Source organism: Phymastichus coffea, unplaced genomic scaffold (assembly GCF_024137745.1).
Source record: "Phymastichus coffea isolate CEN01 unplaced genomic scaffold, Cenicafe_Pcof_1.1 PCOF00119, whole genome shotgun sequence".
NCBI lineage: Eukaryota > Metazoa > Arthropoda > Insecta > Hymenoptera > Eulophidae > Phymastichus > Phymastichus coffea.
The window spans coordinates 603,399-620,666 of record NW_026706930.1 but is presented as its reverse complement, the minus strand read 5'-3'; the positions used below and the strand labels follow the sequence as shown (position 1 = coordinate 620,666).

The window sequence follows — 17,268 nt, the reverse complement described above, 5'->3', positions numbered from 1 at the left end:
TTTGAGTATTCCTCAAAAACCGAAATACTGTATATTGAAAATTGCAAGTATAGTTTAACATACACTATATATTGCTATGAAAAATGTATAATAAGAGTACATTTGCTAGCAAAGTATAAAATTTTTTACAAGCGAGCAATAAGAAAACGGCATGGCTTGGTTGATAGAGTATTTAAATTTTTATTTTATTATTTACATTTTATAAAAAAATCTGTCCTAAAGTCAAGATAGAGATTAATGTCTTAAAGTTCATAAATCATTGCATTAATGAACTTTCTATAGCTCTACATGGTTATAGAACAAGGTACTGATTGCTTTTATTAGTTATACGTTTCGTCAAATCTAGAACCACGAATTTTTGTAGAGAAACAAATAATATAGAGAAATACAAAAAATACGTTGTACTCTATCTGGACCTATCATAGAAGCAAAACATATGACTGCTTCTACTGACAGGGTATCAATGTTTTTGGGGAAACACTCGAGTAGAAATGGTGAGTGTGAGTAATGTAAGTGAAAGAGGTAAAAAATCTGAACAACTAAGAAACTAATAGTTACAATGATGGTTACGTGATTTTATCAACGATTAATTAATTTAATTTATTTACTGAGCTCATAACTTATAAACAAATATATTAACGAAATGAGTTGAAATCGATTTCCATCAGTCCTATAGCTTATCATGAACGTAAAACAGTTGATTATTTTAATTTCATTATAAACTGTATTCACCGTTTATTAAACCGATAATTTATAGGCTTCACAGTAAATTTATCGATGTTTTTATTTAATAGAACCTTTTTTACATTAGGATATTAATATACTATATTATTACATTTTTAAATAGTATCTGTCAAATGTAAGAGGGCATCCACAATACATCGGTTTTTGACATTGATACATCGGTTAGCCTGTTTTAATGCGTAAAATGAATTAGTATACGGTGTCCTGAAAGTTATTTTTTAACTTTATATTTAGTAAACCTTTTACACTCAGATAATAGAATTTCTCTTTTATTACACATATCTGGCCTTATGCGATACGTAGATCTTAACAATGTCAGATTACTTCTTTTAATTTAAGACGTGTTTGATTATTGAATTTACATGATTGATCTCAATAAGCGAATGCGGATAAAAATGTGAAGAACATTTAAAATTACCACTTTAAAGCGATTATGTATTATCATCATTATCATCATTATTTAATAATAATAATGATGTTAATAATAATAATTTATACATACATCTGCAAACAACGCCACAGGGGACAACTTCATTCGTTTTTCGACTTATCGTTTTAATTGGTCGTCGCTTAATGGCCGCTATCACCCGCAATTCTATGACGTCAAATGTTTTATACGGGTCTTGTGTAATCAGATATAGACCTCAATCATTTGTTGATTAAATCTTTTTCATGGCTGAATACGAAAGCGGCCCTTTGCTTTTGAGCGATTTCCAAACGGTCAAGTTCTAACAATGTACTCGGCAATGACTTGGTCTACGTTTCTCTTCTCCTGACAACGATCATGAACACAATGCTCTTCACTTGTTCCATCTTCACTTGAACCTATACGTTCCTGAGGCAGAGCCGTCGATAAATTTGGAGAGCGTAAGATTCGCAGATTCCCTTTGTTAAAGTAATTCATCAGTAACAGCGAATTACTGAGCTCATTACATGTGACCAACTCAGCAATTACATCCACTTGTGTTTCTACCGGCGATCTTACTAATACCTCAGAGAAGCTTAGCATCAATGGTGTTATAGTTCATTGCCCTTGTTCAAAAATGTTTGTTATGTGAACTAGAGCTTTCTTGACGCAAAGGACTTTCAGCAATAGTTTACACTTGGTGCAGTAACTCGTATAGTAGCGCTTCTATCATGTTTACTTCATCGTTGTCATCACTAGCACTGAAGGTTATGGCAAATTTTTGCCTAATTCGAAACCTCATTTCACCTGAAAGAAACACGAACTCATGTTGTGATTATAAAATTATACAATCTTCAAGCGGAGGCCTGAGCACCATCGTTGCTGCATTGTGACTGGGATCAAAAATACTGCCGATCGCCATTGAAGCGCACTTCCAAAATTTACCTTCCGGAATGGTGCGGATGTAGCTGCAATAGCAGTGTGCATACTCGACGTTTTCGAAGCTGACCCTTAAAGCTGTTGTCACTTTAAAAAAGTATCCCACTCCCGCGATGAAATACCAACGGTATTCCTACACGCTGTTTTCTGCTCTTGGAAAAACTCGATTAATGGCATCGTGGAAAAAAATGTCTGTGCGTGTGCAGTATATCAACATTAGAATGGTATGTATTTATAATACTTGCTAGCTATTAGCCACTGCTTAATAAGCTACAGATACCAGATAGTTAGTTATGTTGAAATAAAAAAAAATACCTAGGACTTCGATCAGACAAGCACATTTTCATGAGTTCCTTAAGATTTACTATAACCTGGATGCTTCAGTTATAGATTCGTTGACTTTGCGATGAATAGGCAACCATTTGACACTACTGTCACAATGCCAATTATTTTCCGATGCTGCTGCAGTATCGAGGATTGGTTGGCCTAGTATATTTTATATTTTTGAAACTGTTGTTTACAATTAGATACATGTCGTCCGTTCAACCGCCCTAGAATTCGTTCCAAAGAATCAAATTATATTAACTGCAGTCTTGAATAAATTTAGTCAAGTCAAGGTATTTATAACATTTTCATTAGTCATGTTAGTAGTGAATTATCATGCTGAAACATAACCGAAAATTTTAATGACATATTTAGGACTCAAATAAATATATTGTAAAATGGTGTGCCTTAAGAAATAGTAATAAGTGTTACATTTTCCTAATAGCTATTAATGACATAGGTAAATCATCAATTTCACAGTGCACTGTTCCTATTTACTGATGATCTCATAATTTATTGCTCAAATAAAAATTTACAAGAAACTCAAATAATATTACAAAATTCACACAACAAACTTCAAGAGTGACTTTTTTCTAGCACTAAATTGGAATTCATTATATATTAAGTAAAAAATTCTACCTAAGCTACTGTGACATCAAACTAACAATAAAAAACAATTTAATCAAAGACTAACCGAATAAAAATTCTAGGATGTATCTTGAACTCTAAATTAAATTTAATTAAAAATCTCGCTGCCAAAGGCTAGGGTACTGACAAATAAATTCTATTAAATACTTATAAAATTACAGTTCTTTCAAAATGAAATTATGGTAGTAGAATATGATATCTCTAAGGTAGCCTAAATGTTAAATAGGACTAAAAATAGCCTTAGGAGCTTTCCATACGAGCCCTTCGATTAGCATCCTGGCAGAAGCACACTTGTCTCTTCTCAGCTATTGCAGAAAAATCTAAATGTGCAAATGTGCTTGTAAACTTTATTACTCCCAATAACCCAGATTGTGAAAAAATATTTTTTGACGAAATCCTCGGCGATATCGATAATGATCGGTATCCCCTTCCATTTACCAAAAGACCCTCAACCCTCATTACAGAGTTAGATATAGATCTGTCAGACATACTATTAACATTTCCTTCGTTAAATCCGACAGAGATTATCGATATCAAGATATCAATAATTCCAGAGCTCCAGAACAAGCGGATACTTCTCAATTACATATACTCAAACGGGATAAGAAATAAGTGAGGTTCCGGGATTCGTATAATTTCAAAATTCTTCTACTTAACTTATATTTAGAGATAGAAGCTGAATGCTTTCTCTTAGAAAAGCTCTTGAAATAGTAGACTAACAAGAATACTCAAAAGTCACTATCTTTAAAAGCTCAGACTATATCTTTCAACAATTACTTAATCCATATATCAAAAATCAGTTTATTCAGATCTTACAAAATAAGATACACCAAATTATCAATGAAAAAATTACAATACCGCAATATCCTAAGCCTGCTCAAAGTCCTCGACTCAATTGAGATCAGCCGCTCTCGCTCAAGAGCCTGTGTTAGATACCTGCGCGATCTTGTTAAATCATGCTCAACGACTATCTAAAATAGTGCTATGTCTCTGGCAAAATAAATGGCATAACTCAAGTCCGACCTTCCTAAGCTCAGTTAAAGAGGATGTTTTTCACATGGTTCCAGACCACAAGCTATCCCGTAATGAAATAACAATGAAAAAAAAATGGTAATAGCACAACTGAGGATCGGTTACACGCACTTAATACACCAACACGTTTTAGAAATAAATGTCCCAGCTGAGTGTGGCTCTTGCAAAGTGAGATGGACTATTCAACTTATTCTATGCGAATGTCCTTCTTTTGACGAATAAAGAAGAAAAAACAATTTACCCGAAGATATCAAGAAACTACTCAATGATTCTCTGGTGTTTAACACAGTGATAAAATTTATGAAAGACATTAAACTGAATAACAATATCTAAATCTTCTCTATTGCTGTACATATACAAAACAATGTAACAATGTATTTGTTATTCAATGTAAATAGCACTGTTTTTTAAATTGCATATTATATATATGTTAAGATCTTGTAATAACTTTTATTTAGTCGCTAATAGCTTTTTTGTCGATGCGACTATAAATAAAGCAAATAATAAGAGTAATATTTGAGACGTTTTCTTTGTTCTCGCTAAACTGTTAGCTTACATGAAGAACGCCTTTCAATATAATATTAGAAAACTAATATTTAGCAAATTGTCAAAAACGTACAATAAAAAGACTTTGTTTAATACTACTCAAAAAATACGGAAATGCCAGCAATATTTGAACTGAGTGCATCTAAAAAATTTTAAACTAGCTGTTAGTCACTATTTAGTAATTGACTACTTCCATAATGCAAAGTAATTAAAGAATAAAAGAAATGAACGAACAATCAATGTAACAAATTTCAAGGTTCATTCACTTGCTATTTAAATTGCAAAAACGGTAAGTAATGTACTTATACGAGTCGATTAGATCATTTTTTCAAACGCATGCTTTTTCTGAGGATGTCTTATTAAAGCAATAAAGATTATCATGAATCATGTACAATACTTAAGATAACAAATACTATGAAAAGTGTCCGAGATTCGTCTTGACGTTATTTTTTGTATCTCCCTATTTTGCTTCCTAACCTTACATGTTTCAAAATACAAGTGGCGCTATGCGATCGGTTCGTTGTTACGGATCTTGGAAAAATATCTTTCATCACATATAATATCACTTTTAGAATGATCATGAAATTCTTTATTTTCATTGTTATTACTTTGAAAAGCCAAAGTGTAAGCGCAGTGGTTTCATCATTGATTGGTAGCATTTAATGTTTTGTTTATCCATCGTCGATTACTATTTCATTCATATTTTCGTCTGTTACGTAAGAGCAATTAATATAAAGAAAAAAAAAACAAGACATAAAAAAATTTTTTTTCTCGAAGGATTGCCATTTAACATATTTTTTTGAAATGGAGTTATGAGCAGTTCAATCTAACCGAATGCCATCTTTTCATTTAAAGTGCATTTTCTCCAAGAATTTCGCGTCAGGTGTAAGTTGTATAAAATGGACATTGAAGTGTTCTGAGAAACATTTTAATACAGCTCGTACCGACATTATTATCAAGGTTGATCGTTAAAACTAATACTCTTTGAGGCTCATATATATGAAAGGAATATTTGTGTATCAAAATAATAATAAAGTTTGAGAATATACTGCATACTTGATAACTGAATCACACTTGATTCTACAGTAATTACACTTAAAAATTAGTCAATCGATTCTGTATGTTAGGCGCTTCTGCTGTGTTATAAATGATATATTTACGTACGTTTACTTATACGCTTCAATGAAAAATCTGACAATTTTAAAAATAACATCTATTGAGGCTTCAATAAGGCTTATTAATTGTTTAATTTTTGACCCATATGCGTGCTTACGTTATACGCAAGAAAGACGCTTTTATGCAATGCACACATACTGCAATTTTTAAAAGCATTTTAATACAGATGCACGGATTTATGCACGCGTGACATATTTCATTCTTATTTCAATCAATTTTATGAAAATGTATATTATCTAATTTAAAATTAACAAAATAATATTGGAACGTGAAATTTTTATCTATGATCAGAAACTGTGATTTCGAAGTAACATACCAGAGGTCGTTATGTGTTATACCTTGACAATAAATCGTATTGTTTATTTACAGTTTCAACAATAGATACGATCAACGAAATTTTCATGTAAGTATAGTATCGATAAGTTTTAAGACAAACAACACTGACGTTTATAAGTAGATGAATGGTGTCATAAAGTTTTATATTATTTCAGAATCTGCTAATACACGAATTCATTTATTTTTAATTATGATCGGTTCAATGGATATTTTAAAAGTATATAATTTATCATTATCAACAGAGCAAAGCAATTTGCAACATTATTAATTATTCAGTCAATTAAATAAACGTATTTAACAAAAGGGTTTATTTCTGTCTTTGTAATTTGATATCCATATTTATTAATGGTTTCAAGTGCAATAGCAAAATTAAATAGAATAAATTGTTAAGAAAAAGTACAACTTATCATTCCAGAGTCACACTTGAAATGAGTTTTCACAACGGTTTAACCTTTATTTGCTTTTAAAATTGATACCAATTATTAAATGTATTTAATCGCTCTACAAATCAATAACGTATATTCAAAAATAGCAAGTGACCATAAAAATACTTAGGTACACTTAAAATATTGATCGCGATAGGCGACAGATAAAGTTGTTGCGGAAGCTCATCACGTCGTTGGAAAAAGGAAAAAATAAAAAGAGAAAAACAGTAGCGAGTAGCAGGACGTATGTCACTTATAAATCTGTAGGCGAAAGGTCATTTGCTATCAAGGTACGTGAGTATAGTCAGCGAAGAACCAAATGGTAAGGAATTCCACGTACAAGTGTCGAGATGCGTGGTGGGCAAGTAGGTATAAGGCGCTTGCGCGCATAAAAGCGTTGCCGGTAGCCAGCGGACTCGTGAGTCTCGCGAGACACTGTGATTCCGCGCTATGTAAGCGCGTATAACCGCGCGCCAACGCTCCTTCACAGGTGACCGATATTTCGGAGACGCCTTTCACGCGCGCAAACTTATTGTCCGCGTACTTTTGCGAACTCGATCGAAGCACACCTTTGCATCGGACAAACTGATTTTTTCACAAGTGCGCGAGTCTCGACGATTTTCATCATGACGCATACTGTCAGAAGAGTCTCCCTGGCGGAGAACATGAAGATTTCGCCGCTCAAACCTAAGGGTCAGTTCTGTTTTTTTTTTGTTTTGTGATTCATATGCTTTGAACAGAGCGAATACTGCAGTGTTGGAATTATCGGCGTTTGGTATCCATATCGTATTTTTCTTTCGATTGCGGCGCGATCGATCAGAAAAAGTTTTGAAATTGAATTGATTGTGACGGAACTATCAATTATGTTTAATAATAAAGATAGAGTTGATACAACCAAGTTTATCTGTTTGTCTGTAACTTGCCTGGTGTCGATGGAAAATTTACACGTGGTTAATTAGTGGAAAAAGTGTAAAGTTCGAGTATCTTATTAAAAAGCTACACATAATTAACGAAGATAGTTACTAACGATTTCGAAAGAAAATATTTTGAAAAACGATATATCTTTCCAACGGAGCGTATTAATTAGATCGTAACTCAAGCCTCGTTCTGACCGCTATAAACTCGAGTAAAAAAATGTAAAAATAGAAATGAAAATTGCTTTTGCAATGTACCATTCTCCGTTTTCTTATCAGCACGTCTAACAAATAGGAAAAAGTATGAAAAGAGCTTTATTTCTCTTCACTGATATATCTTTACTTAAATGTTCCGTTGACGCATGCGTTTGAGTATTAAAAAAAACAGTTCTTCCGTTCAAAAAACATAAGCTATGGTACTCGTAAATCATAACTGAACGCTCGCAGACAAAAAACGTGAAATAATGTGTTGGCAAATGTGTACAAGAACGTTAGTCGTTTGACTTCATCGTAAACAGTCGTTCTACTCACACGTATAAAGAAAGAATGAATAAGTTAAAAGTTAACGCAGTCGATATATGAAAAATAAAGCGAAAAAGTTGCGCAAACCATAAGAAGTTTCGGTAGATCGGCGCGAAGATAAGCATCGTTTTTCTCGCGCCACGTACGCGCGCGAGACGAATACTCGATTCGGACCCTCAGCAGTCTAGAGCCCACCGCGGTTGCCCGCGCGTTTCCTTTGCGTTTTTTCCTCTCAAGGATGCGTTCCGGTTTCTAGGTAGCCAATCAGATTCGCTGGAATGTTAACAAGTGCCGGCGAATTTATTTCTTACGTTTGTGCCATAAACGTCGGAATCGGAAACAAAATGAAATTGAATGAAAGTCGGTTCGGTTCAACATACCGCATTTCATGGATCACTGCATCGTATTTGAGCTAAACATTCATTATTTTTTCGTTAATTTCAATGACGGATGCTATTACGTAGAATTTTTATGATATTGTTCCGGCATTCCTTGCGCTTTATACGACTTCAGCTATGCGAGTATACTCCATGTGCTAAGCGAATACTGATGCGCTTTTCAATTCTTAATCTATGAACGATAAAGAAAAAAAAAAGGAACGCTATAACATGATTGCTTACGTAAAGGCATGCGCGCGATTTTCAATCATGTAGTTATGATTTGCCGCATCCATAATAGAAGCGGCATACATTGACTTTCTTTATCATCTTTGGTTATATCCCCAAGGAAAAATGCTATTAATCTTACTGCTACTACTTATTGTGCAATGAAGTCTTGGAAAATTTCAAAACGAAGTGCTATACGATATAATTGCGAATGACTTTGTGCGTTGTTTAGTCCATTGTCGATAAACTCTGACTCGGAGTAAAAAAAATTATTGTAATTACAGTTTATCAAATGAAAAAGTGCAAGTTGAATATAGTTACTGATCGTCAGTTTAATCTTAGTGTAAGCTCTTGAAATTATATCTAATTGCCTACTACAAATCAACTTTAAAGCTCTGAGATCTCCAAACTCTTTCGTATATCTGTACAACATCGTTATGATTAGGGTCCACACCGATATGTGTAGGCAATTTATATTGTATAATAAATTTGATTAATAAGTTACAAATCAAGACATTAAATAAAATATTTTAAGGTATGCAGTTTATAATTAATCATTGATCAACTATGATTTACTTTCAATTAATTTGAAACAATTAATGAAACATTTCTAAATAAAAAAATTAGCGATCATACTGCGACTCGAGACATTCGATTAAAAATAAATTGTAAATATCATCGCCAATATAAGACGATGGTAAACAATTAGTTTAAATTTGCTTATGTTGAAAACCATGAAAGATTTAGACATCGCACTAAAAACAAAATGTTTTTCTTACATTTATCATATCGACCGATCGATGGCTTAATTCAATAAAAAAATGAATAAATCTTAATCACACATCTTGACATGTTTACGCAGCTGCAGTTCAATGAACCATCCCGACCAAAAAAATGCCTATACCTCGAACTTTTCAACTCGACACGCGTACGTAATCCACGCAACAGTTTTCTATTTGGAATGATGACACTTAAATCGCACTCGTTACAGCAGGAAAAAAAATTGTCTCGCGAGAGAAAATCGGCGCATTCTCATTATAAAACTGACTCACGTTGAGGCTGAAGGATAAGAGATTTTTCGTACGTCATTGTTCGAGCAGCGCACGCACGTGATGCTCCGTGCAAAAAATTATATCTGTTGTATACATTTATCAATAACATTCTTGCGCTTGACCCAATGCGCCACTTTTTTTGCCTTCAATTTTCAATTTTCCAATCGTACGCCGCGCCGCAGGTATGTGTGTGTACGATTAACGATTATCATAGCTGATAAGCCGCGCGAATTCAGTGTTTGCTCGCACGAGACGATCGCTTTTTTTTATTATTTTTCAAACGCACATTCCAAAGGAATAAATCGCGGGCAAATAATTGATACAAATAACGAAGCGCGATATGAATTGGAGCAAAGTCACGTATACATAAGGAGATGAGTGTGGAACAAAGAAAAATAAAAAGTAATATAAAATCGTATTTTGGTTGTTTACAGCGACCATCGGATCAAGGCACGTCCAGGCATTCCTTCTGACGCTTGGTTTCCTCAGCTGTTACGCTATGAGGGTTTGCATGTCGGTTGCAGTGGTCGCTATGACTGACAGCGCGAAACCCGAGGTAAAATTTTCTGCGGATATAAACGTCCAATGCAGATGAGTTAGGAGCCTCGAATTCGCAGTTATTGCTATCTCTTTGGAATATCGAACAATCTTATGCTAGATCACGTAACATGAGTTATTAATTCACGCGTACGCAGTTGCCGGCTTGCTGCGATAATATGCGTTTGGCTAAAATGAATCAGTAGAGGAAAAAGTAGTACGTGCAGTTGGTTTTTTTTGTCTTACTCACGTAAGTCGATTCGATACAATCAAAAGATGCAAGTGATAAAGTTTGACTGATCAAATGCCATCCGTTTTGAAATCACATCATCGACGTAGATTATAATTTCACATTAACTTCTTCTTAATCTTTACTGCGATTCGCCCAACGAGTTGCTACTACTTTTTCGACGAATTTCATTTAACATGCTAATATTTCTCACTCGCGCATTGAAAATGTTTCATTCGTAAACGGAAAAACCCGAGATACGTGCTTTTCCTGCAATCCGCAATAGTACATTTTCTAACGAGTGCGCAACGGCTTTTTTGACGAAACGAGAACTTTACTATAACTTTATTAAGTGCTGAAAATTTGACTTTCGTCAAAAAGCCCTTTCGCATCAGTTATAACAGTATTTTTCTGCACGAGAGCGTGAAACAAGCTCCGAAGTTGTGATCTGGAAGTTAGAAAGAAAAAAAAGGATTGCCACGATTTTGTTTACACCAAAGCTGGTGTTTTTCTCTCATAAATTAACCAGTTTCAACGTTGAAATTAATGAACATGTGTTATAGCACTACAACTGGGACATAACGGCAGTGAATCTGATGCTGAGCTCATTCTTCTGGGGTTACGTGGTGACACACATACCCGGTGGTATGATGGCACAACGTTGGGGCGCACAGCGACTACTCGGCATTGCCATTGGACTTTGTTCGATTTCTACGCTGGTGATTCCCATGGCCGCATATTACGGTGGTTACTATGCCGTGTGCGCTTGCCGCGTATTTTGTGGTCTTTGCCAAGGTGTCGTGCCACCGATCATACACACTCTTCTGGCTAAGTGGGTGCCATTGCAGGAGAGAGGCAGATTCAGTGAGTATTGTAAAGATCTCTAATTGGATCTTTGTCTCGGCTGTAATCTTTTGACGCTTCCGATTACAATAGCGATTCAATTGCACGTCACTGTTTCGCGAATTAGTCATTACTGTACAGTGATTCTTATGTTAACAGTAATCTCATCGGTGCTATTATTTCTGTGTATTTCGTATTTATTTTGATAAATTCTTCCTATTAACTTTTTATTTTCCATGTAATTTATCTTCTCGCCTTAAGTCTGGCGACTTTGAGTTTGCCATGAAACGAATTTCTTTGATTTTTATTATATCGCAACATGATTCTAAATTGCTGCACAAATAAATATAAACTAAAATAAAAATTTTATGTTCAACAGCGTCATTCGTGTACTCTGGTGGCTGGGTCGGTAACGTTATTGCCTTGCAGAGTTCTGGGCTACTATCAGCAACAAAAATGGGTTGGCCAAGTTGCTTCTACTTCTGGGGTACGATATCCCTAATCGTAGCGATTTTGTGTTACTTCTTCGGCAAAGAATCGCCTGCTGAACATCCTGGAATTTCTGCCGATGAGAAATTATACATCGAAAGTAGTCTCGGTGTCATCGAGACTACTGAGGTAAGTTTGGCAATATAAAAAAAAAAGAAAAAAAACTTGTATCTAAGGATTACGATGATAATTTTTGCACATTGGATTTATAGCCAATGTCAACACCATGGAGGCACATACTTACGTCCATACCAGTTTGGGCTCTACTTGTCACACAGTGCGTGCAAGCTTGGGGTTTCTGGCTACTACTCAGCAAAATACCTTCGTATATGGGCGATGTACTCAAATACGACATTCAAAACGTAAGTAGCTTATGATTTTACCATTTAATCTACACCTCGCAAGGAATACATAGAACCTTCTTGGCCAATAAATTGTTGTCAATTTGTTGATTTTTAAAAAAAGAACTTACGAGCGAAATTGATTTTTCATGGTGCTTCACACTATTTAAGAATTTTCTTGTTTATTACGTTAGACGATGAGAACGAATATAGAGAGAGATTAAGAAATAGGACGATAAGATAAAGTAAAAAAGGGTATATTACCACGCAGACTATAGACAGCAACTTGAATTATAACAGTTGACAGGAATATGAGTTTATAGTTACAAAATTAACGATAATAATTACGTTTCTATACACTAAATTATACGGTGCTAAATGTCAATTTGCTAAGAATATAATTAAAGTTCGAGGCACACGCGATAGATCAGTATGAATTGAAATGCGGAAAGTTGAAGTGTTAAAGCGACAGCGCACGCCTGAATATGAGGTTCTTAATTTAATAGCATCGATGAGAATCGCTAGCTTTTTATCTGGGGTTTCTTCATCGCGTTGGTCTTCCATTGAACCGTGGAAATTATGGCTGTAGTCAGCTCCGGTAACTGAGTTTCCAAAGTTGGATTCAGCCGTTTTGAAGATACAAGGATATATAACCCTTGGTTTAGTCGACGTTATGATGGGGAACTCGTAGATCCGAACGCAGGTAACTATGAGATCCTGAAGAGCTCTGATTTTTCGGTTGAGCACAGATGCGACTGGACTAGGAACGATGACCGCCAATAATGTAATATATCTATACATATGGCCGGGAAGCTCAGAATTATTTACTGCCAATTATTACATGATGGCGTTACAACTGATAAAATTCTTCCGCCCGTTACTCGGAACATCGTAAAATTATACCAATATAAATCCGAGCGATAAAATGACAACTTGAATTCGGGGATTTTAGCGCAAAAGTGTGAGGCACATACATTCGAAAGATTACATCAATGCGATTAATCAATATTCCGATATTTTAATCCAATTCAATTATAATCTTTGATGATGAATTCGATCGCCACGTGAACTTCTTTTATATAAGTGATAATCGAAAATCCTCAGTCCGTCGACCAAAAACGTATATTTCGGAAGCGGTAAGATTAGTAATTGTATGCAGCTCGCGCGATAAAGAAAATGGTCGAGTGTTCAAGGACTAGGTCGCAGGCGACTTTCAAGGTGTTACTGTCGTTGCGCGTGGACTGCCTCCGAACTCCTTAATGATTTTTCGTGCGCACGTAGCCGCGAACATGCGCTTCGAAGGCGCTCCATTAGCACGTCGCGCGCGCACTGCCAAGTTATACTCCGCTTTGGATCACGGTCAAAGAACCTACGTGATTATTTTCAATGCAATTTATGCGCATTATAATACTTATCCCGTACTCAAGTACAAATTGCCATTGTAGTGAAAATCCACGTTTGCCTGTTCTGATTTCATTCCCGTGAAGTGAATTTTTAAGTTTACCTCAAAATGATGATTTAGAAATTCGATCTCGTAGGTTGAGTGACCGAGACTTTACTTAGTATTTTGCAGTAAAAAAGTTTATGCTGATGCGAAAGATATGTAAAGCTTGCGCAACAATCGGTTACGCAATATCACTCAACTTAAAACTCGACCATGTATATTTTATCATTTCTCAAACAGATACAATGTCCATTATTTTGAAATGATAAGCCTTTCAACAATAGATTTGTACTATATAGTTAGAATTGTTATTCATATTGCGGTTGGCGTACCGCGTAAATATGAAGAAATGAAAGAAACAAAAATGATATTTTAAAATCGTTTAGTTGTAACAAGAGTTATTAAGATCATATAACGAGTAATTTGGAGATATAAGGTAATTGTTGATTACGAAACAACGTCGTTTCACGTTTACTAAGAAGGTTCGTAATTGTCAATTACAATTAGTTTTTAAACTTTTAATATGAAATTAGCGTATTACAAAAAACGTCAATCACAATGCAACAATTCATCAGTTAAAAAAGAATGAATAATCAATTATGATTTACAGAATGGTCTGATTTCATCGTTGCCTTACCTGTGCGCCTGGTTGTTGAGCTTCCCGGTGAGCTTCGGCTCCGACTGGGCTATCCGCACGGGCAAACTGTCAGTGCATACTTCGCGTATGATCTACAATACAATAGGCGAGATAATCCCGGCGGTTGCCCTTGTTGGACTTAGTTTCATCAGCAGCAGTCAACATACTCTTGCTGTTTGTATCCTCATTGTTGCGGTTGCTGGCAACATTGCCATCTTTTGCGGACATCACGCTAATCATATGGATCTCAGTCCTAACTTTGCTGGACCTCTCATGGGATTCACCAACGCTGCCGCAAATATTTGCAGTATTCTCGCGCCTTTGGTTCAAGGACTCATTGTTACCGATCAGGTTAGTTGAATTTTTTATTTTCTTTAAATATTCATTTGTGTTCCCAAACAAAATCTTGATTAATGATTATAATAATATATTTTCAAAACCATTGAAAATGTTTAAATGAGAGAAACGAAGCTTTTACATGAAAAATTATTATTTGATATTTTCATTATCACGAGGTCAAAGATACATTCAAAGCTTCAACGAGAAGTAAAAATACAGAAAGTGTTTCCAAGCAATTTATAAATAAAAATACTTGATTGCAAATTCCAAAGTCTTTAAAATTTATAAGTGTTTCTACGTGTTTTACTCAGACTAACGCATCTCAGTGGAGGACCATTTTCTTATTAACATCCGGAATGTACGTCATAGGAGCCCTTGCGTTCTTGCTCTTTGGCTCAGCTAAAGTACAGCATTGGAATGACCCGACGCATAGGAAAGGTAAAGAGCACGCATATCCGGAAGTGCCAACGATATCCGAATCACTAAATGAAATGAAGAAGAAAGAGAAAGACGAGAAAATAGAACGATGAGCGATCGAATAGTGATGGAATAGTGACGAAATAGAGATAAATTAATTTAAGTTATTGCTCTATCCATTCCATTCCGTAAGATACCATAATCGTATAAGCTGGTCATATACATAACGTACTGTATCAAGTATGTTAATTAATTTACTTTGTTAATTTACTATGTTAATTAACAATGATATTGAGATGTGATACACGTAGTTACAGATAAACAGAAGTAACTGGTCTCATTTATAAAAAAAGTTCATATTAAGTTTAGGATACTCATACTTTTTGTACAGTATTCACAAACCTTTGGCACACCGATTTTAGATTGTTAAATCTCATCTACTAGTTGTAAATTGATTTAATGTTATTATCTTTTCAGTTGATAAGTCTTATCACAAGTATGTAAATGACGTAATATGTAAAAAAACTATTAATTTAATTCCAGTACAAATAATTTAAATGCATAACGGTCTGCATGTTACTAGATTTGTTAACAAAAATTCTAGTTTTGTTTGGTGTATTAATGTTCCTTGAATTTTTTATCTTTTGGTACTTGATAAGAATTGTAAAGAGCAGATAGAACACAGGCCGCTCCACAAAGAGTCACAAATAGTGTGATACAGGTAATTACGAGTTTTTTGGATGTATTGCCAACTGGAATTCGCCAAACAAAATTACTTTCTTCCTAAAAAATAAAAAAATGTTGATATAAGATTACTATATTGTAAATAAAGAAAATTGTGACTTTTATTCAACTATATTTTAGTATTTAAATAACCATAGTTTAGCTGACATTTACCCATCTGTAAGGAATTTCTCTCCACTTCTTTGAGAACTCTATACATGGCCAACATATTTGAATTTTTGAAACTCTGTGCTCTTTGAGCCTATCTTTGCACCCTATCAGTAATTTTGGCTTTGGTATTGACACATTGACTGGTTGACCATTTTGACTAGCTAGTCGATAGCGCTGATGTATTGGAATTTCCAAAGTAATTTTTGTACTACTTAATCGAGAACATATGGTAACATTTTGATAGTAAGCTTTTTCAGCAAACAATTCTACATCTATTTCTCCTTCTGAGCATGATGTGCTCTAAAAAGAAATCAATAAGTGCTGCTAGTCGGTTGATCTAAATTTAATACAATCAAATTTTATAGTATGTACCTTACGAAGCCTCCTGAGATCAGCTAATTCATCTACATTAACATAGAGCGAAGTAGGCAATCTTACAAATACTGCTACATGACAACTATTGTTTTTAAAGTCTCCGGTGTTAACATAGTATTTTAAATTCCTAAAACAAAAATCATTATTAAACTACATTTTTCATTAAAAAACATAAAAATTTAGTTTCACGAGGATATATTAAATGAATAACAACTGTAAATATAATTAATAATAAAGATGAAGTAAATGAAAAGAATAATATCAATTCAATGTAGTATTATTTGCAGAAAATCTTAATTCATGCTAATTGACAACTACACTAAATAAATCAAATAAACAAAAATATAAATTACATGATATCAATCTCACCTATGAAAGCCATCGCCTTCAACCTCTGATTTAATACTGGCACTTATTGCTGTTACAAACGGGAGAAGATTGAGTAACAGTATCACATAAAAAATAATTTGTACAAAGAAAAACACAAAGCTCTTGTTGTCAGTCATATTTATTTAAACTGTGCAGAAATCTTTAAGACGGAAACATTATTTTTGTTTATCTTCGAGAGCATCGCCGACACGCACACACACACTCACACGCCAAAACAGCTGAGTAGTTCTTCGCGTTTCGTAAAGATGGCTCTATTATCGACAAATTTGAAAATTCGACGCTTGCAGTACACTCAGTACAGTATCATGAAATACATAGAGATTTCACAGATTTATTTAGTAACAAATTCAAAATGACTAGTAGCGACAAGAATATAGCGCTGGAAATACCTATACGTTTATTACTTATTAAATAGTAACTTACTTCCATGTGTAGCATCGTTCAGAACATCTCAGCGAAGCACGAAAATTTGAATTATTTTTCGCTTTACTCAACGAAGCAACATTTTCAAAAGTCATGTTCAAAATATATTCGCATCTTTCCATTCAATTAAGCTCTCGTAGCTTAAAAGTAAAAATGTATTACCATATTTTCTATAGAAGTGTACAGGCAAGATCGGATCTTAAACAAAAAAAAAACGAAAAAGAAATGAAGAACAAGAGAA

At 34.4% G+C, this 17,268-nt stretch overlaps 2 protein-coding genes across 2 annotated transcripts; one reads left to right on the top strand and one right to left on the bottom strand.

The window, feature by feature from the left end:
- Positions 1-6,992: 6,992 nt before the first annotated feature.
- LOC131671132 (putative inorganic phosphate cotransporter) lies at positions 6,993-15,549 on the top strand. Its single transcript, XM_058947334.1, has 7 exons — positions 6,993-7,269; positions 10,104-10,225; positions 10,999-11,299; positions 11,658-11,896; positions 11,980-12,129; positions 14,163-14,540; positions 14,840-15,549. Exons 1-7 carry the CDS (start codon positions 7,203-7,205, stop codon positions 15,056-15,058), a joined length of 1,476 nt encoding a protein of 491 aa, XP_058803317.1. The 5' UTR covers positions 6,993-7,202; the 3' UTR covers positions 15,059-15,549.
- Positions 15,550-15,563: 14 nt separating this feature from the next.
- LOC131671133 (phosphatidylinositol-glycan biosynthesis class X protein) lies at positions 15,564-16,991 on the bottom strand. Its single transcript, XM_058947335.1, has 4 exons — positions 16,584-16,991; positions 16,212-16,341; positions 15,843-16,139; positions 15,564-15,728 (listed from the first exon to the last, which is right to left on the bottom strand). The coding sequence occupies exons 1-4, from the start codon at positions 16,718-16,720 to the stop codon at positions 15,564-15,566; spliced, it is 729 nt and encodes a 242-aa protein (XP_058803318.1). The 5' UTR covers positions 16,721-16,991.
- Positions 16,992-17,268: the final 277 nt, after the last annotated feature.